Below are 25258 nucleotides of genomic sequence, written 5' to 3'. Positions count from 1 at the left end.
GGCAGTTTTGTTAAAGTGAGACAGTCCTAAACAGCTTGGGGCTTGGTAAATAGTAAAGTTATTTATGTAAGCAGCCTGAGTGTGTAAAAGCAGTGAGCATGCTCAAAGTTCCTGTAAGACATAGCTTACAAATACAGGAACTGGTTAAGCTGAACACAAGGCTATTTCCTTTTTACTTTTACTTAGCTCTGTATTTATTTTGGAAGGGAAGGTGGTACAGACAGCTTTAAGCTAGAGAGAACCGAGTAACAAAGAAGAAATGTTTGTCTTATACCAAATAGCAGGTTATGTAGGAGCCCACAAATTTGTTGTTGTGCTGGGTTTTCAAGGTGTTGGTTTGAGAGCAGGAGGTGGCGAAAGCTGTATCCTTCGCTGGCCATAACCATCAAGCACCATTCCGAAGAAGGGTGTTGGGAAACACGCTTGTGTGTGTTCTAGAAATCCCTTTGCCAACCCTAATATCCATGCTTTCTGCTTTTGCTTGGACAGTTTGTGCAGAATGTGTGGGTTTTGGTATGGGTTTGGCTTTTTTCATGTGATGCCATCATGGTTGAGCAGCTTCTGTCCTGCTAGATTACGCTTAATCTGCTCGCTAAACCCTTACAGTTAAGTACTTAAAGGGGGCCTACAGGAAATCTAGGAAGAGATTCTTTATCAGGGAGTGCAGTGATAACCTGAGGGGTAAGAGTTTTAAGCTGAAAGAGAGGAGATATAGATCAGATATTAGGAAGAAATGTTTTACTGTGATCGTATGGGAGCCACTGGAACAGGTTGCCTGGAGAAGTTGTAGAAGCCCCATCCCTAGAGGTGTTCAAGACCAGTTTGGACAAGGCTTTAAGCAACCTGATCCTGTGGAAGGAGTCCCTGCCTGTGGGGGTTTGGAACCAGGTGATCTTAAGGTCCCTTCACATCCTAAGCATTCTGTGATTCTATGAACTTAGAGTAGATTTAAAGCGCCTTATGACAAAGAAAGCAATTGTGTATGAAGAAATGAGGTAATAACAAAGTTGGACTTTGTGGACTTTAGGACACTTTGAAGTTCAAATATACAAGGGATTTTAAAACTTGATATGGACCATTTTTTTTGTGTTGGCTGAATGTAGACAAAACAGTGTGTTTCCAGGTTGGAGACCTTTTTGTGTCTAATACTGGTTCAGGTTGAGCTATCAGTTCTAATGAGAGATCTTTTGCTTTCACCATGCTTTAGTTTAGGAGAGCAGTCTGGTAGGCGAGTACAACAACATAATATATCTCAGTCAAGGCATCTTGATTGTGTTCTCTTCCCTGCTCCCCAGGTTTTAGGGCCCTTACTCATAATGGAAGCACAATGTGGTTTGTTTTTTATAAAGCTGGTAATTTTACTGAAAGTAACAGAACTTTGTGTGTAATTCATCCGTTTAACTTTGAAACAAATTTTGGTATTAAGAATATAATGATCAAAAAGCTGTGCGTTTTACAACTTGTGGGGGTGGGATAATGTGAACATTTTATTTTCAGATTTCTTAAGATACACTGTTGACTTTTAGCTTTTCGGAACACCTATGATAACTTTCAGAAATGTCTCCTCTGCGACCCACACAGTGTTAACAAGCAGTGAGCGAAAAAAGGAACTGATGTTTCTTGTTTGGAAAGAAAGTAACTGTTCTCTGCTTAATTGGGGTTATTTGAGAACATCTAGAAATACAGTAGCTGTATCTGTTATTTTGTCATAATCCCACCCTTCTTCTTTGTTTTGGAGAAGGCAGTTCCCGTCACTTTGATTTTGTTGTGCTATTCCACAGTAATTCTTTTTCAGGAAGTGAAGTGGGAGTAAACTCTTAACACAAACAAGTCTTTTAAATCATTTGCCATAAATCATATTTAGAATTCACTTCACAGAATCATAGAATAGTTCAGTTGGAAGGGACCTTAGAGATCATCCAGTTACAACCCCCTTGCCATGGGCAGGAGCAGCTCCCACCAGACCAGGCTGCCCAAGGCCCCATCCAACCTGGACTTGAACACCTCCAGGGATGGGGCATCCACAGCTTCCCTGGGCAACCTGGGCCAGCGCCTCACCACTGGCAACCTGTGCCAGTGCCTTTCCACATTTTTTTGTGGAGAATTTCTTCCTAATGTCTAATCTAAATCTTCCCGCTCCAATTCAAAGCCATTCTTCCTCATTCTATCATTCCATGCCCTTGTAAAAAGTCCCTTCTCATCTTTCTTGTAGCTCCCTTAATGTAGTGGAAGTCTGCTCTGAGGTCTCTTTGGAGCTTTCTATTCTTCAGGCTGAACAGGCCCAAGTCTCTTAGCTGGTCATCATAGCAGAGTTGCTCCAGCCCTCTGATTGTCTTTGTAGCCCTCCTCTGGACCCGTTCCAATAGTTCCATAACCTTATGTTGGGGATTCCAGAACTGTACACACTATTCCATGCGAGGTCTCAGGAGAGTGGAGTAGAGGGGAAGAACCACCTTCCTTGACCTGCTGGCCACATTTCTTTTGATGTAGCTCAGGATACAGTTGACCTCCTGGGCTGCGAGCGCACATTGCTGGCTCATGTCAGACTTCTCATGAATCAGCTCCCCCAAGTCCTTCTCTGCAGGGCTGCTCTCAATCACATCATCCCCCATCCTCTATTGAAAACGTGAATTGCCCCAACCCAGATGTAGGACTTCATGTTATTTTAACCTCATGAGGTTCTCACAGACCTGCTTGTTCAGGTCCTTTGGATTACATCCGATCCTCTTGGTGTGATGACTGCACCATTTAGCTTGGCATCATCTGCAGACTTGCTGAAGGTGCACTTGATCTCACTGTAGGTATGATTGATGAAAATATTAAACAGTATTGACCCCTGCAGGACACTGCTTGTCATGAATCTTCTTCTGGACATGGAGCCATTGACCACTACTATGTGAATGTGACCATCTAACCGATGACTTATCCACTGAACAGTCTATCTATCAATTCATTCTCTCCAATTTAGAGAGAAGGATGTTGCGGGGACTGTGTCAGAAGCTTTATAGAGGTCCAGATGGATTATATCCACTGCTTTTTCTGTGTCCACTGATACCCCATCATAGAAATCCACTAAGTTGGTCATCCAGGATTTGCCCCTGGTGAAGCTGTGCTGGCTGCCATTAATCACCTCCATGCCCTCCATGTGCTTTAGCAGAGCTTCTAGGAGGATCTGTTCCATGATCTTCCCAGGCACAGAGGTGAGGCTGACAGGTTGCTTGTTCCCAGGGTCATCTTTTCTACCCTTTTTTACAAATGGGCACTTATTTACACCTCTTTATACTTATGTACTAATGCAGTGTCCTATTCTATGAAAACTACAGGAACTTTCAGATGTAATCATGCTGTTTTAGATACTGTTGAAAAATCCTGAAATATCACCATTCTTATATGATCAGCTTATGTTTGATAGTATGTGCAAATTAAAATCTGGAAGATGTTTACATTTTCCTTGTGGCATTTTATTTTTCTAAGGGATCATTGCAGTTGCAATGGAAATTTAATTTACATGGAAAAGTAATCCATGTTCAAGTGAAATCCCATATTTGCTATTGCCTTTTCATATATTTCACAGAGGTCTGAAAATGAAGAAAATAGTTTTACTGTCCTCGGCAAACTTCTAATGTTATGATTTTCTGACTGTTGATTATTTGTTGTTTATGTGCTCTCCTTATTCAGAGGCTCGTGAAAGAGAGAAGGAAGCCCAGGCTGAAAAAGAATTTAGAAGTGCGTGTCCTGCTTCATCAACTTCAGCATCCAGTGCAACAGCAGCCAGGTCCACATTAACCCAAAGGTACTTAGATATGGTAGGAGATTCCATGTAGCAGCATTTTTAATCTGACACCGGGTTTGGGTTTTTTTTTGAGACCATGCATGTAATTTAACTTCTGAGAACGTGTCTATGTTATTGTAAGTATTCCAGTGGAAATACCAATTGTTTTTTTTTTTAATCTAAGCTTTTTTAAAGGTGTGTCAATATTTGTAAATACTTCTATTATGTATATTAATTTTGCAGTCTCCTTCCTCATCTTGTTTGGCTACTTTTTTTTTTTAAATAAAATAGTGTTTGTGGATTTTTTTTTAAAATACTAAGGCAAATGCAGTGACTACATGTGCTTACTTAATTAGCAGCCATTGTTCCCACCTGTAGATAGAATATACTTACTCATGCCCGCTGAAAAAGAAAGCAAAGTATGTGGAGAGGCTCTGTATGCACATTGTATTGTGTAGCAGTGAGGGAGAGAAAGTATTTTGTTTTGACTTCAGTCTGAAATTTACTTTTCAATTTGCTAATATTTGTTTATTTTTGACAAATAACTGCTACTGCGTTGACTATTTGAGTTCTGGAAGGCTGGGAAATCAAAAGCAAGTGAAGGGAATGGCAGCCATAGAACTCCATTGCATGGCAGGGATTGTGGAGATCAGCACACCGTTTGTAGGTTTTTGTGTCCATGGTAGTCTCATAACCCACACAAGACTCTAGCAGATCTTTATGTATGTATCTTATGGTCTGACTGAGCCTATATATGGCAGGTTTTTCAACTTGTAGTGTTTCAGACTGTGAACAAGTTTATATTAGGAAATTCAGTTTTTGCTTGCTGCTCTGTGGGAAATTCTAATGAGCCATGCACTCTCACTGAAATAACTGACTGCGCAATGTACTGCCCTATAGATTCTGTGTTATGTCTTGCACACCAGAGAAAAAATACTCTGTGCTCCTTTTTACTCTTTGTGATCTTGGTTTCCTTTCTGATGAAATACTGAAGGATTGCAAGAATCTAAATGTAGCATGAACTGTACTGTATATAGGTGACTGCAGTATAAAGAATAGGTTAAAACAAGTGGTAAGGTGGAAAGCAGTCATGTAATATAGAACTTTTCCTTAACCATCTCATTTTGCTGATGGACTTGACAGAATAGAACTCCAGGGACTTTGTATAAAGGAAGATAGCAAATACCTTTCACTATTCTGAGTTATTAGGTAGGCTTTGGTAACTCACTGGTATTCTGCTTATATTAAATTTTCTCGGTTTTTCTTTTTTTGGTTTTACTGAGCACTGAGAAGGGACAGCATGATGTGAAAAGCTCTACTGGAAGTTTTATTTTTCCATGTGAAATTTTATATGTAGCTTAGTACTTAGTGCTGAAACCAGGAGATGAGTGAAGGAGACATGCCATTGTAACTCAACCTGAATTCAGAGAAACAATCTTAATTTAAATCTGAAACATATGATTCAGTAGTTCTTTTTACAATGTAGATTCTAGTTACTATAAACTTATCCGATATATATATAGCTTGTTCCGTTCTCTAAAAACAGCAACACTTTCCTGACTATTACTTTTTTAAAAAAATTCCAAATACTTTCATATGTCATAGTAGCCCTCATACTATTTTTTTAATTGTTAAAAGGGGTTGGTCACTCCAAAAAGGTGTGAAGAACAACTACTGAATCTTTTTGCTTTTGAGCTACTTTGCTATAGCGAAATGTTTACAATGGTTATAGTACTTACACACTTTTGCATAAAAGTATAATAATAAAAGTTATGTTTTGTGTAATGAAAGTATCTATAACATTTAAAAAGAAAAAAAACCTGAGGAAATAGATTGGAGATGTGAAGAGAGTGAACACATGGTGGGGATATGCCCGCATAGTTGCCCAGCTCTCAGTTTTTTGTTATTTCCCCTGTCTGTGTGCCATCTGTGCTCTAATGCAGATTTCTTCTTTTTCCTCTTATAGCTTGTTTCAGTTGCTGAGGACATAATGAGGGAAAGCAAAAAACCCAATTCCTTACACTTGTCTGAATCTTGGGAAAGGGGCTGGCAAACTGGTTCATTTTTCTTTGCAGCCTTTGATAGATTAAGACTGTAAGGCTGAAGCCTGAAGGAAGAGCCACTTGTTCTGTCCTTTCTGTCAGCACTACTCCCAGTTGCTGTCAGAAGGGTCGATGAGCTTTGGTCTGGCTGCACAGGGTTGTTCTTATGTTTGACTTTATTCCAGTCAGGACAGAGATTATCAGTAGCTGTAGCTGCAGCCCTTGTCTGTTCCTAACATGTTTTGAGTATGGTGAAAAATAGCAGTACAGTTCTGGCTATTTTATATGTGGGGTAATTACACTGCTCCTCAAAATACTGAAGTGCTGGATTTGATCAGTTTATCCTTTCTAGAAAAGGAGTGAATGATAAGGCTAGATAATTGTGAAGGAAGCTAGGTATGGATCTTGGGTGTCTACAGGAAGTTCTGACAGTCTGGCACTCCAGGACAGGAAAGGACTCATTGAGTCATTGTGTTGTATACGTTACTTTCACTGGCAGCAACAGTGTATATTTGGTTCTGTTCCAAAACTATTTAAATAGCTTGGCTATTGGGGAAAAGATGGGTAGTTTGCTAGTCTGGGAATACATATTGATGGCTCTTTTGCACATGGTATTGTAAAGTTGTTAGGTTTGGGGATACTTAAGTTGAAGAACTTCAAAGGTCCTAACCCATTCCTCACATGCTGGAAAAGCTTCCTTTTGGTAAAAGGATATTGTTTGTCCCATTGTTGTAGAGTAAGAGAAGCTCTTTTTATTTGATTTAGATTTATTAGATAATCATATTGCAGGGATCCTCATCTGGGTCTTTAAATGTCTCTCATCACTATGCAAAAGAAAGTTTGTATGTAGAGGTTAGTAAATAAAGTTGGAAAAATTAGATAAGCCTTCAGGCGTGCAAACCCTTCTTGTCACTGTAGCACCTGCGGACTGAATTCATGTTGATTTTAGCTTGTTTTAATTTTTTCCTAAAACAGAATTTCAATTGCTTGTCCAATACAAGTATTTTGCTCTGTAACTTACTACCTGTTTGGTATACAGCTGATTTGGGGAACAGAGCTGGGCTTCGTTCTCTGACACAATTACATAGTTTAGAACATATTTCCACAATCTTGTGTTCTGTTCTTAAACTTGTGTGTTTTTATTATAGCTTTTAAGTGATAACCTAAATTGAAAAAAAACCAAACAATACCTCTGTGGTCTTCTTTTTTATTGTCTATGTTAAACTGTTTTTTGCAGTTTGGTTGCTTAAAAACTCACCAAAAAAGTCTTGCAATTTCAGTTTGTTACTGAATCTGAAAGGAACATCCAGTTTCCACTGCAAGATGTCACTGTAACTATACACTGTGTCTAGTCAAAAGGCAGTATTTAGTTGGAATACAGCCTTCTTGATAACTAACAGCAGAGGGAGCACGTTTGTACTGAATGAATGTGAATTAAGCATCTCTACTTTCAGAAATTTTCATATGCCAAAAATAATGTGTTCACACAACTGGTTTGGACAACAGGAAAATGATAATTTAATGTAACTCTTAGGATCTAGATTTGTAACAGTATCAAATATTTAATTGAAAGTGCCGGATTCCCTTTTATCCTTTACGGGCATTGTAAAGCATGTGCCATGCTTTGTGCTCTTGCTCTGATTGATTGTGGGCCTGGATGTTCACTGTTTTGAGTTTTACCATCTGCACAAGCTGCAACTTGAAGCAGAGTCTTGAATATGCTCTCTAACAATATATTCTGTTGGTTTCTAAGCAATACTGAAATCCGTGGTAGTAACATGGTACTGGGTTTTTTTGCCATCCATCTTTGTTTTATTTTGTCCATTTTTTTCAACTGTCTGCCAGTATTTTTTATGGCTTTGTTTATGCATTCAAGATGATGGTGTGCCTATACTTTGTTAGTGCAAATTAGTTTACATTTTTGCTGCTAATTTTAGTGTTTATAAGTTTACAACACTGCTTAATGTCGTTTATCTGAAAATTCCTATGGAAATGCCAGTGTTTTTGAAATGTTAGTTCTTAAATTTCTCCATGTAGAGAGACAGCCAGCAGTGAAAGTGAAGACAGCTCTGATGAAGAAGTAACTGGTCCTTCTGTGCTATCCCAGACATCTGCTCAAGGTCCAGCTGAGGAAGATGATGATGATGATGATGAATTCATTGGGCCACCGCTTCCACCTGGGTTCAAGGATAGTGATGATGATAATGACAATGATGATGCAGAGGAGGAAGATAATGTAAGTATTTTGTTCTGTTTCAGTGTTTTAAAACTTTAAGTAGACTCGAATTTTTAACTGTGCTTTTTCCTTCATGATTGAAGCATGACAGCATGCAGGTTGAAATGCAGGTTTTTTTTGTGTTTTCTCTTATGATTATTCAACAAATGCAAATAATTGTTTTAATTTAAAAATATGAGGATTTAAAAAAATGTATGCCTGTGAATCTCAAGGGAAATTAATCAGCAATTACTATGTATTGTTTACTCTTTTTTTGTTTTCACATTATGACAGAACTATATAGAGAATATTTTATATAAATATTCTACATAGTTTATTTCCCAATGCCTGTGTAGGATTTCTTATTTGGCAGTTGTGCCAAAACTGTTCAGAGAAAAGGAGCTGTATCAGCTGAGGGCTTCTGTTTGCTTGCTTTGGTCTGTTTTTTTCCAAATGTAGATAAGTGCCAGACCATTTTGTTATATAGGCCAGTCTATATCCACTCTATCTGTGTTAAAAGTGAGAAAAGCCCTAACAACCTAACCTGGGTATCACAGATACTCAATTGACAAAACTCTACCTATTTATTTAAAAGTTTAATGGTTTGATGTTCATTTTCCAAAACTCCCTGTATTCAGTATTTTGTGGCAGTGTGTTTGTATGATGGTTTCTATGTTGTTTTGTAGCAACAGTGGTGTCAGTCCTGTAAAAATAGCCTTATTTATGCTGTTTTGAACCATTTGATGCAGAAAACACCCTGTATGTCCTCTTACACAAATATAAAACTAATTCTAAAACCTGAATTCCTAGGTGTATCAAGAGTTTCTTGTCAATTCCTCCTCAGTTTTGACCAGGTGTTCAGTTTGTTTGTCTCCTATTGAACCTTTTACCTTGCACATTATGAACTTTGAAACCGAAGTTTATACTAGTTACTTAAAATGTGCAAGAGGAACTTCTTAAGCAGTGATGTTACTGATTTTTAGGGTGAGCCTAGTCTTGTATGATCACAGTTTTTGGGCTTTTCTTTCCTAGCGGTTAAGTGATGGGAAATTCTTATGCCTTAGTTCTGATATGCTTGATTTACTGTTGCCTATGATTTTTTTTAACTATTAAGCTGTACATTTTATCACCATATTTCCTGTGATCTCATCTGTACCCCACACATGGTGATTCTGCCTTAGGGACCCAACTGTGGATAAATCCACAAATTTCTTTCCTTAAGAAAGTCTTTAATTTATGACTTACTATCGATTAATGATTATTATTAATTTAAAAAGTCCTTAATTTATGACTTACTATTGATCTGTATCAGGGATACTGTTATCTTTTAGTACTATGGACTGAGTCAATATTCCTGAGGGTGCCTTAGACTCAGCAGATTTCAGTTGCTCTGGATTGTGTCATATTCATAGAATCATGGAATAACCAGGTTGGAAGAGACCCACCAGATCATCGAGTCCAACCATTCCTATCAAACACTAAACCATGCCCCTTAGCACCTCGTCCACCCGTGCCTTAAACACCTCCAGGGAAGGTGACTCAACCACCTCCCTGGGCAGCCTGTTCCAGTGCCCAATGACCCTTTCTGTGAAGAACTTTTTCCTAATGTCTAGCCTAAACCTCCCCTGGTGGAGCTTGAGGCCATTCCCTCTTGTCCTGTCCCCTGTCACTTGGGAGAAGAGTCCAGCACCCTCCTCTCTACAACCTCCTTTCAGGTAGTTGTAGAGAGCAATGAGGTCTCCCCTCAGCCTCCTCTTCTCCAGGCTAAACAACCCCAGCTCTCTCAGCCGTTCCTGATAAGACTTGTTCTCCTGCCCCTTCACCAGCTTTGTTGCTCTTCTCTGGACTCGCTCCAGAGCCTGAAGATCCTCCTTGTGGTGAGGGGCCCAGAACTGAACACAGTGTTCGAGCAGCGGTCTCACCAGTGCCGAGTACAGAGGGAGAATAACCTCCCTGGACCTGCTGGTCACGCCGTTTCTGATACAAGCCAAGATGCCATTGGCCTTCTTGGCCACCTGGGCCACTGCTAGCTCATGTTCAGTCGCTGTCAACCAACACCCCCAGGTCCCTCTCCTCCAGGCAACTTTCTAGACAGACTTCTAGTCTGTAGCTCTGCACAGGGTTGTTGTGCCCCAAGTGCAGGACCCAGCATTTGGCCTTGTTAAACCTGAAGTCACTTCTTCTTCTCTGCCAATTTTCATCTCTTCTCCTGCCTCAAGTCTGCTTGCTCATGTATTTTCTACTCGTAGTAAAATCTTAAAATACAATGTTTTGTCAAGAAATTTTATCAAACATGAATCTTTCCAAGAGATAATCAGAATAATAGTTCCTGTCCTGAGAAGTATTTAGGTTTGTTGATGCTGAAGGAGGTATTTGATCTTGCTCAGTTTTGTCTCTAAATACTTCTAAACCTGTTTCAGTATCATCCAGAGTGATAGTGTGTACACAGGTTGTGGTAAACCCAGATAAACATAATGTTGGAAAAAAAACGTGAACAAAGAAGAGCAACTTTCACAGGTGTCTATTAATAGCTGTGAACTTTGTGCATGTATGTGCTAGGAAGTGGTAAATCTCAAAACATGCATGCACAGGTGTGCTGTTCTTTCTTTGGGGTCTCCCTGGGATGCCCTTCTACATGATAGCTCTCCCTAGCTGTCTCTGGTTTTTCCTGGGAAGAGAAATAATCTTTTGCTCTGTTGTCAGCACTTCTGAAGCTTGTAACTGCTTTATGGCACTCTATAATTGACGCCACACGGAGAAACAAGGAGGCTTGGGAGTCAAGTCCTGCTACGTATCTTTAATCTTTGGGAGAGTAAAAGTTCTCCAAGATTTTCTAAGGATTTCAGTATATACGACAGTAAAACGCAACAGTGTAAACTTGAAATCATGTTATATCCTGGTAACTCAACCCAAGGTTAAGCCTCATGTCTACTAATGTTTCATTGAAGTATTTCGTAAAACTTTGCATCAGAAGTCTCTTGTAGCTGTTCATCCTTACCTTTTCTGTGCAGACTTCATTGTTTATTGCTTTGTTTCTATGTTATGTCCTTATTTATTTTCTTAAACAACAGATTTGAAAACACCAGAAGTATTGGTAGCAGTTGTCTTATGGGATTAAAAAAAAAAAGGAAGTTATAATTCTCTGGAATGCCTTCTTTTCACAGTGTTAAAGAATTAAGTTGATTCTAAATGGAATTTTTCCTAATAATAAAGAGATTTTGCATGTACAGGAAAATCATGGCAAATGTTGCTTAAACCCCACGCTTATTAGAATACCTGAATAGGTATACAGGATGAACCACCACTAAGGTTTTCTTCTTAGTTATGCCAGTAATTGCTTTGGTTTTCTTTTGCAAATGAGAATTAATACAAGTAGCATGTGGTTTGACCATAATTTTGTTGCAAGTCTGGATTAAAATTTGGGAAAACTTTTCCTCTGGTTCCGTGGTCTGTTAGAGAGGTCACTTTCTTTGGTTAGCAAAAACCATTATATATTCAGCCTCCTGTAATTCCATTCTGAAGTCAAATATGTATCTGCTTTTCAATTAGATGTGTTGGCAATGGTCTTGCATACTTATACTGAATTAGCAAAATTGGTTGGTTGTGTCAAAGAAATTTCACCACATTGGTCAAGTAAGCTGTGATGGAAATTCACTAAGTATTCAACATCTGTTTTATTGCATCATCAGTGGAAGGATGGCATCCTTTGACATCTCTTGAGTAGTTTTAGTTGAGTAGTTTTATGAGGTTCATATAAATCAAGATCCCTATAAATACTACTGTTCCAGTTTATGGTATATATTCTGTATTACCGCAGTAGCAAGTGCTGTGTTGATTCCTAAAGGTAATCCTGTTCAAACTATAGATTAGTGCCAAGCTGTGGCACATTCCTACATTTTTTTTGTATTTATGAAATAAAGGAGCTTTTGAAACTTTGTGCTGAGCGCTCATGAGCATAGCAGTGTGGGAGAACAGTATTATTTAATAATTGAGAAATTGCAGGAAGTTGCATAATGTCTCTGAAGTGGTAAAATGTGTATATTTTTGGAGGCGGCATGTATGCTCTACAGAACAGGGTGAGGCTTTTAGAGGCAGAAGTAGCTTATAAAAAGAAGAGGGGGTTATCATCAATATAGCAGAAAATACCTATTTCTTTTTAATTCCTTTGTGCTGTGGTGTGCTGTGTACCTATATTCTGTTGTGCTCTGTCAAAGATGGCTGCACCCTAGTAGGGCTTTGTGCACTGAAATCTCAAAAATGCAGTCTGATGTACATAGAAATACTTTTTTTTCCAAAACAGCTGGATTGTTAATTTAACTTGAATTCTGTCATAAGCCAATTAGATGCCTTCTCCCCTACCCCCAGTTCTTATGTAATTGTTTGTATGCCTGTCAGATTTATGGATTCTGAGCAGTGAATATAATTTAATTTCCTTATCTCTTTCCAAACGTCAGTGGATATCTTGTTTAGTAAAACTCTTGCATTAGTTCTGTAAAGTTCTCTAGAATGCCAAAGGGAAAATAATATCCAGAAACAGCTGATATTACTTCAACCTGGCTTTCTGAGTAGTTGCTTTGTTTGGTGGTTGACTCTTTTAATTTCTAGCAAGGTAGTGTTATTAATTTTTTTATTTGTATGTATTTGGATAACACTACAACTTTCTCGATAACAGAGTTACTGGAAACCAGAGTTAAAAGACTCAAATGAAAAGTTTCAGACAGAAAGGTAACTTGCAGACTGGTGTGGTTTAGGTTCGTCTGAACTTAGACAATAGTTACAAAACAGTCTAGAATAGATTTGGTTGAGAATAAGCAGAGCAGCAGAAATATGAGACTTGTGGGTTTTCAGTCTAAACAGTTAATTTATAACTGGGAAGATTTTGTGTCAGTGTGGATGCCAGAGGCCTTTAGGGTCTAGATCCTCCCCTCACTGCTTCTCATGGACTCAGTTATTTTCTTTCCTGTGAAGGGAATCAGGAAGCAGCTGTGCTTTCCTGATTTCCTGTTGATCGATTGGTGATCACAGTATGATCCTGTGAGCCCCAAGGAAGGCAGGTGTTGCTGTTATGAGAACTCTGTGACTCCTTTTTCTTGCTTTTATGTCAGTCTGTGGTTGGTACACATGGGGGCAGAACTCAGAGGAAGAAACAGAAAGCTCCACTGAATAATCCTTTCGTTTTATTTCCAGATGTACTGTGAGATTGTCTATTTTGTTGCTATATTTTGCTGCTGAAGTAACTTCTTTAAAACACAAGTATCAAAACACAGGTTTTGACCCTGAAGGGAAAAGGATTTTCTTTATTAATTACATGCTTTCCAGTTCTGTAATCTGAACTCTTGTGAAGTTTCTATAACTGATAAAATGCATCAGAATATTGGCTTCACCCTGGTAGCTTACTGGTGTCTCTGAAGCCTGACTTTACATATGTTTTTTATTATAGGAACATGGATTTTCTGTCATTACTTGTTCAATTGATTTTGCTTTCTTATGAGTGACTGTTGATAGAACCATTTATCAAAACTGCTTGCTCTGAGGTTAGTGTCTTTTGAGTCTAGGGTTGGCCCAAGACTGCCCAGCTCACATTGTGTATTTTACTCAATTGTTAGGTGGAAGGAGTATGTGGTTGTTTACATGTTTGTAGGGCATTTTTTGTACTTTATTGGTGTTTGTATAGGATAATGAATAATAGCATTTAATTGCTGAATGTTTTGATCAGCACTGATAGTTTTTGAGTATTATTTATTTCTGTAATTTACGTTTACATGTAATACAAACCATAAATTTTTGAGGAGAGCCATAGATAATGTATTACATATGTGAATTCTGACTTCAGTTACTTTTTTCTCTGAATTTATACAAGTTCATTTTATGTACTCAAGTCTTTATGGCAGCTATTGTATTGCATTTTTCTGTGTTTGATTAAATTCTGTGTTAATACTGATGGTAGTTAAAATTAACAAATAAGTATTCAATGACTTATTCATTTAGTATAATTCACCTCCATTCATGCCAGAAGTGATCGCAGAATCACAGAATGATTTAGGTTGGAAAAGACCTTTAACATCATCAAGTCCAGCTGTAAACATAACACTACCAATCCACCACTAAACCATGTCCCTGAGCACCATATCTATGTGTCCTTTAAATACCTCCAGGAAGAGGAACGCTAACATTTCCCTGGGCAACCTGTTCCAGTGCTTGACAATCCTTTTGGTGAAGAATTTTTTCCTATTGTCCAATCTAAACCTCCCTCGGGCACAACTTGAATCTATTTCCTCTCATCCTATCATTTTTTACCTGGGAGAAGAGACCAACACCCACATCACTATGGCCTCCTTTCAGAGAGCAATGAGGTCTCCCCTCTTCCTCCTCTTCTCCAGGCTGAACATCCCCAGTTCCCTCAGCCGCTCCTCTAAGACTTGTTTTTCAGCCACTTGACCAGCTTTGTTGCCCTTCTCTGGACATGTATGTTGATAGGAGGGTGATTGCATGTAGATGTTCTTGTGATATTGATGATGATATCATGTTGTGTCTACTGACCTATATATCACTATGATACATAGCCATATGTGATGAACGTTCACAAGGCACCACATACTTGTATGTACTTACAAAATATTTTTCAGTGGTTATTTTGAAGTAGTATAAGGAATACTGCTGTGTCAAGTATATTTTAAGGACAATAGTTACACATAGTCTCAGTTCTCTCTGATACTTTCCTCTTGTTGTAAGGTGGTTTTTTTGTTTAATATGAAAGATTTGTATTGATCTGGGGAGTGTGGAAAATAAGAATAGATGTTTGTTTGGATTGTGATCATTGCTTCTCTGTAGTACTTTTTCTTGTAATGCTGTAAAACCCGGTCAGATTATCAGTGCTAGTTTTTCACATGGTTGTAAGCTGAGAGGGAGGGAGGGAGGAAGCGGAGCATCTCCCGTAGTCTGAAGCTTTTCAGGTTTGGTTTCTGTCCCAAAAGGTATGCCTTTCTGGAAGACTTTTTGTTTCCAAGCAAGGATGTTTTACAAGAAAAAATAGCTTCTATTTTTTCAGAGGAAAGATCTCAACAAGGGCAATATTTCATGTGGTAAATATTTCACGAGGTTGAGAGTTAAAGTAGACTCTTTGCCAGCTCTTTTGTCCTGGCAGGATGCAGTGTGTGTGTATGTGGTGTTTGTGGAACCAAAGTAAAATCTGACTGGAGGAGGATGGGAGAGTAGCCAAAGCAGTCATGTCACAGTTGGTGGTAGACAGCTTTAAATCTAGGATATAAGCCTTTTTCAAGGTAGTTGATGACACATATTAAAAGGCATTAGTTAGAGTGTGTGTATTTATTAATGTTCTCTTCCATATATCATTAGAAAATGTGCTGAGGTCTCTCAATGCAGTGCTAGTGTCTTGTGACACTTTTCCTCCCTTGAAGCAGCAGGTATAGAAGTGGTTGTTGGAAGAAATTGCTAAATGGGTTTGCAAGGCTTTATCTTATGCCTGCAACTTAGTTACAGTTGATTCTTCTTTGGAATGGAGAACTTTTTCTCTGTACAGTACTGAAGGAGGATACTAATCACATTATAATTATGTCCCTGAAACAAGTACAGCCTTGGATCTCTCCAAGGCTGTACTGTGTTTTGGGCATATTTCCAAAATGATAGCATAGCCATATTCCAAGTTTTAGAATACTTTTGAGACACTTTTAAATTTTTGCTCAAGTTTAAAAGGTAATACTCATTTGTTCATAATGGAAGAGAGCCATTTTCTGCTGATTTAAATGGAGAATTTAAGTAGACTGTAATTGTTCCAATTATAATTTGGCTATGATACCAGGCTAAAAATCATTGTGTTGTAAAAATAAGTAAATGCTATGGAAATTTTTAGTCATCCTAAGGAGTTATTGTGTTTAGGCTGAGGATTGTCTGTCCTGGTAACTACTGAATCTTATTAACCCAGTCATGTTTCATCTTGTCTAAAGAAGAAAAATTGAAGTAAGTTGAACAAAGTAATTTTTGTGTGTGCAACAGACAGAGTTGTATGGGTTTGAGACATTATTTTTTAACTACTTCTAGTCATTGATACTTTGGTGAAAAATAGGTAGCAGTTAACATTGCTTTCAATTTAATTTTGTGTTACTTTCCTATACAATCAGGAAGCAAATACTTTTTTCATACATATGCGTAGTATATTCTTAGGTCTTGACAGTATTTCTGCTGTAAAAAGCAGGAAAATATGTTTTCCTTGCTTTAAACTTGGAACAAGTCATGGAATTTTTGTTCAGGATCATTCATGTGGTTACTGGTGTTGCAAAGAACGAAAAAGATTGTCCCATAAGAGAGTTAGAAAGGATTGAAAGCTTCACAAAAATGAAAAGAATAGAAAATCAACCCCCTAAATTCTGGATAGCGAAGTTCGGTGTACGAATGCAAAAGAATCAGTTAGAAGCTGAAAAGGAAGGAATACTTAATATAGGAAACTGGAGGCATCATATGGACCGTGTACAAGAGGAAGCTAAAAGAGTAATTCCCTTGTAGAATGTTTGTCTTTCATAAAAAGGCATGGAGTATTTGCTTCTCCCCAGAGGAAACAAATGTACTTGCAAGATCTGTATTTATCAATTCTGCAGAGCATAGTAAGGCCAAGGACTTCATTGCTCTATATCATACCATGCCTTTTTGGTAGCATGATATTTGTTTTAATTAATTAATAATATGACGGAATATGAGAAATTTTAGAATGTTTCCCCTACGGGAGGATACTTAGTCCTCCAAGTTTGTTTCCAGAACTACTTTATGAGAAAATGTATAGGCAAATATTTGTTGACTTAAAGGTACATAAAAATTAGAGAGAGATTACTTTAGTAGTATTAAATAAAATGTGATATAGAACATAATTATTGTCACTACTATACTTTTCAACAACATTTAGAGACCTTCTTATGTCCTGTTTTTAATTTGCTGAGTCCTTTAGAGACCCTTTATCAGGTCAGCCTGACCTGATGGAACCTGTTGAAAGCTTCAGGAGTTGCAGCTACTGCTTTTTGTGTTTGGAAAGGTGATGCAAAATGTTCTTCTCTGGGCCAGTTACACTGTGGCTGTAGAGCTTCCACACTTGAAACACGGGACCCTCGTGCTCACCTTTCTTGAGATCATTCATTTCTTTAGAGACAGAAGATTTTGTGGAAGCTCATGTCCTCTACTGTCCTTAAAGGGAAAGTAGAAATGTGTTTAGTTCTTTTCTGCCAGTTGTGTTTGAGGCATGGGTAACCTTGAGGCTATACAATTCTGTGACCTGCCTCTTCAAAAAACCAAATTCTACGTCTTTCTAGGCACATATTCTGCATGTATATCTCAGTCACAAAACCATACTTTCAGTTCAGTATTAGTTAACAAGAATATGTAGTTGGAAATGTTAGGAAATTCTGTTCATGCAATGATATATGATCCTAAATATAACTTCCTTTACTTCCACTAGAAGTTGGGGTCTTTGGAGGTGAAGAGACTGAAATGAAATTATGTTTTAGATACTAAAATGCTTACACAGTCCAAGGGAAGTGATGTCTACCTTCTTAAATGATACTTTTGTTGGCAATTGCAACAAACTTCCAATGTACTTTTATTTATAAATAACTAACAGCATCAAATAGTGTAGTTTCTATTGGTGTTAGAATGTACAGAATATGTCTAAATTTGGAAAGGGAATTAACAGCAATATTATCACTGTGTTCAACACTGTTGGTGTCACGAATACATAAATAGAAGAGAGATTGTCCTGATTTTTGTCTTATGATCTTGATTTTATCTGGGATAGAGTTAAATGTCTTTGTAGTGGCTGGCATAGCGCTATGTTTTGAGTTCTATGTGAGAGTAATGTTGGTAACACACCTATGTTTTCAGTTGTTGCTATTGTAAGTAGTGTTTATACTAAATCAAAGACTTTTCATCTTCCCATGCCCTGCCAGCAGGGAGGTGCACACGAAGCTTGGGGGGAGCATAGCCAGGACAGCTGGCCAAAAGGATATTCCACCATATAACATCATGCTCAGTATATGAACTGGGGGGAGGTGGCTGGGGAATTAGCCATCGCTGCTCTGGGATGGGCTGGACATTGGTTATTGGGTGGTGAGCACTTGCATTGTGCACTGTTTCGTAAACTCTTTTATTATCATTACTATTATCGTTCTCTCTTCCTTTGCTGTCCTATTAAACTGTCTTTACATCCATGAGTTTCATTTTTTTCCCATTCTGCTCCACGTCCCAGTGGCTAGAGGGTGGCTGTGGTGAGTGAGAGGCTGTGTCGTGCTAATTTGCTGGCTGTGGTTAAACCACGACACAGGATTTCTTCGTATCTGGCATGTGAATGTTAACTTTTTCAAGAAGTTGTTTGTACTCCAAGCAGTATAATGAGAAATACAGGTATGGAGAGTTCTTGCTTCAATGAAGAGGAAAATCAAGTGGATGATAACAAGTATTTGAAGTATTTATGGAGAGGATGATTAAATAATTTAAAGGGGCTATATTTGAAGGGAGAGCGTAAGTGACATGCAGTTACATTTCCGTTCTAAAACAAGTCTTCACAGGATTTTCGATTAATAAAGTGATTTATGTTAAACTGTTGGAACTGCAGGCTGCTCCAGTGGTATCCTTGGAGAGCAATTTTGTTGACTGTTGGAATGTCTGCTGTTTGTTTAAAAGATGGCTTTGGATTTTTATGAATGTGAGACTACAACATGTAATGTTTCATGATGGCTGCAATGGCATCTCTTATTTGCAGGTGGGCACTTAGCAGTATACAGGGACTAGACATACTTGATGATAACACTATCCAGATCGCACAACAATCATGCTTATCTTTCTTCATTTACTTGTGCTTATATATTTTTTTTTTGTATTTTAATACCTAATAAAATCCTTTTCAAGTTATTAGGATCTTGAATATATATTTTTGAGTTGCATTGTCTACTATTTATAAATGTTGATTCAATACTTCATTGTAACTGAGGATTGATAAGTGTTCATAAAACTAAATGTTATGGGAATATGTTAAAACATTTTTCTGATTTTCTTTCATAAAACAAAAGAATTACTTTCCTTGAAGGGACTGAAGAATCATGGAGTCAAGAGATTTTATTAACCATCCCATTTTATGATCCAGTCCTGAGGTTTTTGAAATGTTTAAAGATTTTACTTGGATTCCAGTGAAAGCACTTGTTGCATTTTTTGTAAGTTATTTATTCCTTTATTCTACTAGAAATATTTTATTTAAATTTTGAAAAGTTAAGGTTTTACATCTGTTGTTTTGTGGAAAATTTTTGAAATGTTTTAAAGAATACCTACTTAATGAGACATAAAATCTTCCAGTGTTCTTCTACTTTACATCTGTTCGTATGAAGACCCTAATGTAGTTTGAAAAGATGGGTGAGTTAGACATTGCATTTGATTTTGAAGTAAAATGTTACTTTGTAAAGGAAAAATGGCAAAAAAGTGACAAATTTGCTTCCTAATATAAAAAAAGTAGTTCATACAGGACCTTTATGCAATAGGAATAAGGAGCATTCTTTTTAGTTTTCTAAAATAGGGCTTAATGCAAATGTCTAATAAATAATTACCTTATGTAGCTCAGGTTCATTATTTGACATTGGAGGATTAGATCCTTTTCCATGTAAATGCTTGTATCGACTTTAGTGGGACTACAGACACGGACTTCCAGTTTTGTAAATGAGGCTGAGTGTACATAGTCAGTTCAGCTACCAACACGATACCTTTACTTTTACACTGTTGATGAGACTGGAGATGCAGACAAACATAGTTTGCTACTACCCAAAAGAAAGCAATTGGTGACTTCTGTTTTTGTTTCCTAGTTTCATTAAGTTACCTGTGTTTAGTAAATAAAACCATATCATAATTTGCAGGGAAGTGTGCTCTGAAGGTGCAAACAGGAGCTCATGGAAGTTCGCAGTCTTCTGTGAGAGCAGTGATGGGCTCCAAAATAACCACTCTGCACCTTGGGACAGCTCTTGAGTTCCACACAGGTAGCAATGGGAGCATGCTGCAGAAGCATGAGCGGGTGGTTCATTCTCTGTTTTGTTTGCACTGCAGTTTGTACATGGGTTACCTAGCTGGTACATGAGTTTGAGTTTGTCTATGTGAGATGCAATCAATGATTGACTTAAAAAAGATACCTATTTCTTTGATAGACTGTAACCCAAATATTGCCAGCAAACATCAGGTTGTTTTTTTTCCTTCCCCAAAATTGCACTAGAGGGCAGTGAAACCATCTTCGATGCACACCAGCCCTCCTGGAACTTCGGTTTGTCTTGTATAGTTTCTGCAGCCCTCTTTAGCAGCTAGCTGGGAACCAGGTTTCAAAGTAAATAGTAGTATGTCAAGATTTTAACAGGGTTTATTTAGGTGCATGAAATTCATGGTGGTGAGCACGTGTACGTTCTTGTGTGCTGAAACACAAGGTCTTAAATAAGGGTTGGACTCAGCCATGGTGGCCCTTGTACAGTGCAGAGGCCCCAGAGGTTATCTTTACTGTAATAATGAGTATGAATGCAGGAAATGGATCCTGGAAAAGCTGTAGAAATTGGGAATAGAACTTATTTTTCTATGTATGACCAAAAGTTTTGTCATGGAAAAAACAGTTTGTAGAGTTAAAATATTCAGTTAATTAAATAATATCTGGAATGAAAGCCAAGCTGGAGTTCTCACTAATATGTGAATTGTTTGCACGGAAATGCTAGAAAGCTTGGCTTGTTTTTTCTAAGGCAAGTATTTCACAGCTGATACACACCATACAGTAAGTGATAGGGAAATATTTGTAGTATAATTTAGATGTCAGAAGGAGCTGAGAACCTTTATTAGGAGTTGTAATGTTGTATGAATTATGATAATTTTTATATTAATGTCTGCTGCTACTAGGTTATGTGAGTTAGCTGTTCTCTTTCTGTCATGTCGTACAGGCAAATCATAGGACATAATACTTTTTTACTTTTTTTTTAATTTAAAAAGAGAAAGAAAAGAATTTAAATACTTCATTATGTTGTATATATAACCTTTTTCTTTTTTTCCCTCCTGATAAATAGTGGAATTGTCAACTTTGGAAAATTAGTCGAAGGAGGGGAAGTTACCTAGGATTTATGCAGCAGCTTAGATCTTTGAAAGAGTAGGAAAACAGAGCTGAAGTTTTAGCAGAGACTCCCCATGTCCTTTTTTTCTTTTATTTCAATTTATTAAACAATATATGAAAGATCTTTTGAATTTGACCGTGGAGCTTTTGCATGTTGAAGTACTTCATTCTTTCCACTTTTGCTTGTATAGGAGGAAAAACCTGTTCTGTGACCAGAAATAGGCAGTCAGTATGATACAAAATATGAACATAATATGGTGTGTGTGACTTTGTATTGATCACATGTGAAGTGGATCAGGCCACAGACTTATCTAGTGCTGTATTAGAAAACAGACAGCCATGGGCCAGAGTACCCTTCTTTTCCAAGTATAACCAGGTGATTAAGAATTACTTGCCTTATTCACTGTTTGCCTGTTGGGTATTATGAAAACAGTGGTGATGCTAAATCTCTGGCATTATAGAGCAAACAAAATCTGGTGGCAGGGCCAGTGCCAGCATAATGAAAAGCGGTCTGTGAGTAGTACACTTCTGCTGCTGTGTCCTGCAGTGTGGCATTTTCTCATTGGTCAAAGTTAATTAGAGGGACTGAAAGCCTCCTTGACCTCTCAGTGTTCAGCTGTGCTAGTTCATGCCTGTTTTGAAATACCAGAAATGAAACTAACAGAAGACTTGGGTTTTCTTGGAATATGCAGAGATTGCCTGCTTATTTTTCTCCTTGTGATTGTTTCCAGAAGATAGTTACCAAAAGTGGATGACATTTTCTGCATAATATTGAGCCTTTATCTCTGGGACTACTTTGAAGCCTGCTTTTGTCTTTCCTACAGGTTGGATAAATGTCTGGTCTGCAAATGTTGTGGTTGGGCTACACATATGCAGACACAAAGCAAATTTTGTTAAAACTCTGGGCTGATGGGACTGAAAGATTAGGAGTGAAATTAGGAATTTAGAATTAGGAGTGAAATTAGGAGGAGAAATTAGAATTAGGAGTGAAAAATCAGATTTCATTCAAAAAATACAATATCCACAAATGTGATGGCTGATGCAGACGGTTGATTGAAAAGGCAGATCATGTCAGCATTAGATTTCAATGTAAATTTGCAATTATTTTGAATAGGTGGACTCTAATTCCTGGGAATATTCCTGGGAATATTCTGAGCAGAGGGGGAAAAGAGTGATTCATTCTTAAACTTTTGAACTACATATGACTGGCAATAATTATGACAGTTGAAAAAAATTTTCAGCACTGCAGAATTTTAGTGAACAATTTTCAGACTAGAGTCTTTCAATGTTTTGGTTAAGATATAATGTAACAGTGCTATATATATCAAGAACTTGCTAGGTTTAACTTAAAATATAAAGTGGGGTGAGAATAGAATAATTACTCATAGAATAATTACTGTTTCTCTCTCAAGTTGATAATCTTCCAAGTTTCATGCATCATCTAGATTTATAGAGATTTATCTGGTTTGTTTTTTTTTTTTTTCTTCTGACCAGCCTGTTACTTAGACTGCCTTGGAACATGCTGTTCTCTGCAAAGAAAACAAGTGTATGTATCAGTCTGTAACCACATCTGTAGGGATCAGCTGGCTTTCAGTGCTACCAGATTTGTAACCTTTTCCAGTACAAATACTGAATGTCTCTTGCAAAGCGGATGTCATGATGAAACGGCTCTTGTTGTCTTAAATATAAGAATAAACATACTACTCAGTGACATTCCTTATTTAAGTACATTAATTGTATTACCACCTTTTTTATTGGGTACCAAAAATATCAGGAGTGGAAATTCAAAAGAAAAAAATAACTAGCTTAATCATCCTCAGGGTCTACAAATTGTTCTTACCTATTTTACAAGGCCACTGTGACATGTGGTGTTGAATAATGTTAGAGATTACCCCTTTTTCTTCTAAAGTTGTAGGGCTTGGTCTTTGTGAGGATTTAGTGCCTGAAGACCACCTAAAAATCAATTGTTTTGTGAGCTCCATTATTTTTTCGAATGGAAAATATTAAAATTCTGGAGAAAATGTAAACTCTTATGTGCAGTTGCTTTTTTATATCACTTGTGTGTTCTTTGTGTGTTTAATGTTCCTCTGTTTTTTTCCTGGCTTATTAGGTGACATACATGGGTGTGCAGGCATATGAAGTAGAATTGTGGGTAGCGTAGAAGTGTGTGATAATTTTGGGACTAGCTTCAGTGGATAGAAGTGTGTGTCATTCAAATTTAAATCCTAGAAATAACAATGTCAGAGTAAACGTCACAGTATATCTCAATAGAAAATAGTTCAAAAATTCTGACATGGATCTATAGTTCTGCAGATGATTTAGTAATTTGTTCATTTGTTTTAACTTGGAATTTATTAACTTTCTTTTCATGGAGTCCTTCAAGGTTGTTGTTCTGTTCTATGATTAAATGCTGCCTTATTTAACAGTCTCTTTGGTAAGGGCAGGCAATTGTTTTGGGGCTTTTGTTTTGCTTTTTTGTATCTTTGACAGATCCATACTGTGTCCTGTTTAATATTTCTTCCTAAGATACCTTGTAGAGGTCAGGCATCCTACTGAATAGATTTTCCCTGTAACCCTTTCTGAGTGTATCCCTATCTCTGGTAACTTTGTTATATTTGTTTCCTTTAGGAAAAGGAACCTCTGAAAAGTAGGTTTTAAAAATAACAAGTAAGTGTTTATACTGTAATAGTGCATAAGTATAAGTAAGAATAATAAAGGAAACTTCTACATTTAACAGCTGCAATTTTTAAGGGCAGATCGTTTCAATTATCACTAAATAAATGGTATAAATAGTATCAGACTTAGTCCAGTTGCTGACCATAAAGTATTTCTCTTAGGGAAGGCAATTATGTTACACTGAATAGACGCTAAATACATGAGAAGGCCCAATGGTAGTTTTCTGTGATTTCCTGAAGTCTTGTAGTCCAAATAAGAAGCTGCAATCAGTGTTTGAATGCAGAATGAGCAGTAGTCAACTAACTCACTGCATTTTCAGCAAAATATTAAGTCCCCAGAGTAAGATGAATGTTGTTAAATCTAAATTAGTTATAACTATGCTATTTATAATGCTATTTTAAATGAGCATCTGCCCAAATCATGGTAGTTAAGAAAACTAGTTCTGTGCTGTCAAAAAGTAATAATTGTCAGCTGTAGTTTAGTTCTATGTAGTTTAATGTAATTGGCATATTTATTTCTTGGAATTTGTCTCATAGTACTGGACCTAATGGAAACTGGGAGCCTGTCTGATAAGTTTAAGGAGGAACCTCACTGTGGACTCTGAAACCAACTTTTAGATAGTATTAGACAAATAAGAATCAGTAATATTGGAAAACACTTAATGGTACAGTAAGTGAGTGGGGTAAGAAGAGGATGCGAGTCCTTTGCTGTTTGTGAGGGGGAGAAGTGTTGGAAGAAAAATTAGTATTACTCTTAAGTATGAGAAAAAGTGAAAATGAGAGATTGCAGAAATTCGTGTTTTCTTCTGGTGGTTATATGTGTATCAAACCTTCTTGCTTTCTAAGTATAGCAACAAGATTTTTTTTTTCTGGATCCAATCCTGGCACTTCCTGTTTGTTCACCTTTTTGGAGTAGTGGTTCGTGATGTAATTTTTCTTTGGAGTATTTAAAACCTGATTTATATGTAGGTGAGAAAGTATATTTAAGCTATGTTCTCTCTGTAGTTGCATAACAACTAATGTAATTGGCTCACTTTCAGAACTAAGTCAAGCAGGAAACCTTCATAACAGATTTTGGTTCAAAACTGTATTTATTGCAGTTTTTGCAGATAAGATAGTTTAAATCAGCAGTGACCGAGGCACAGATAGTCTGAAAGAAAGATTATGAATAGTTTTAATCTTTTTTTTTTTTTCCCTTAGGAAATAAGTTTTGTAGGTCAGGAGCTGATATGAGAATCCAAATGCTTAGGTGTACAGAATGTTTGTGTTTGAAATAACATGAATAAGTAACATTTAGTCTATATTTAATCTGTAACCACTGATCTCTCATCAAAAAACCAGCTCAGCTTTAGATTTCATAGTTTTTTTGAAAACTATGCTTGGCAGCGCCTCCTATTGCGCTGACTGACTTTGCTCTGTGATATTATTTTTGATGAA

The 25258-nt window shown here is 37.3% G+C and overlaps 1 protein-coding gene across 1 annotated transcript in view; it reads left to right on the top strand.

Annotated features, from left to right (window-relative positions):
- WDR70 (WD repeat domain 70) overlaps positions 1-25258 on the top strand; it is a 146930-nt gene that overhangs the window by 2560 nt on the left and 119112 nt on the right. The window contains exons 4-5 of the mRNA XM_069880104.1: positions 3679-3793; positions 7852-8050. Of these exons, the coding sequence (XP_069736205.1) occupies positions 3679-3793; positions 7852-8050 (314 nt within the window). The remainder of the gene's footprint in view (positions 1-3678; positions 3794-7851; positions 8051-25258) is intronic.

This window comes from Phaenicophaeus curvirostris, chromosome Z, assembly GCF_032191515.1.
Source record: "Phaenicophaeus curvirostris isolate KB17595 chromosome Z, BPBGC_Pcur_1.0, whole genome shotgun sequence".
Classification (NCBI taxonomy): domain Eukaryota; kingdom Metazoa; phylum Chordata; class Aves; order Cuculiformes; family Cuculidae; genus Phaenicophaeus; species Phaenicophaeus curvirostris.
This window is presented reverse-complemented; position numbering and strand designations above follow the sequence as displayed.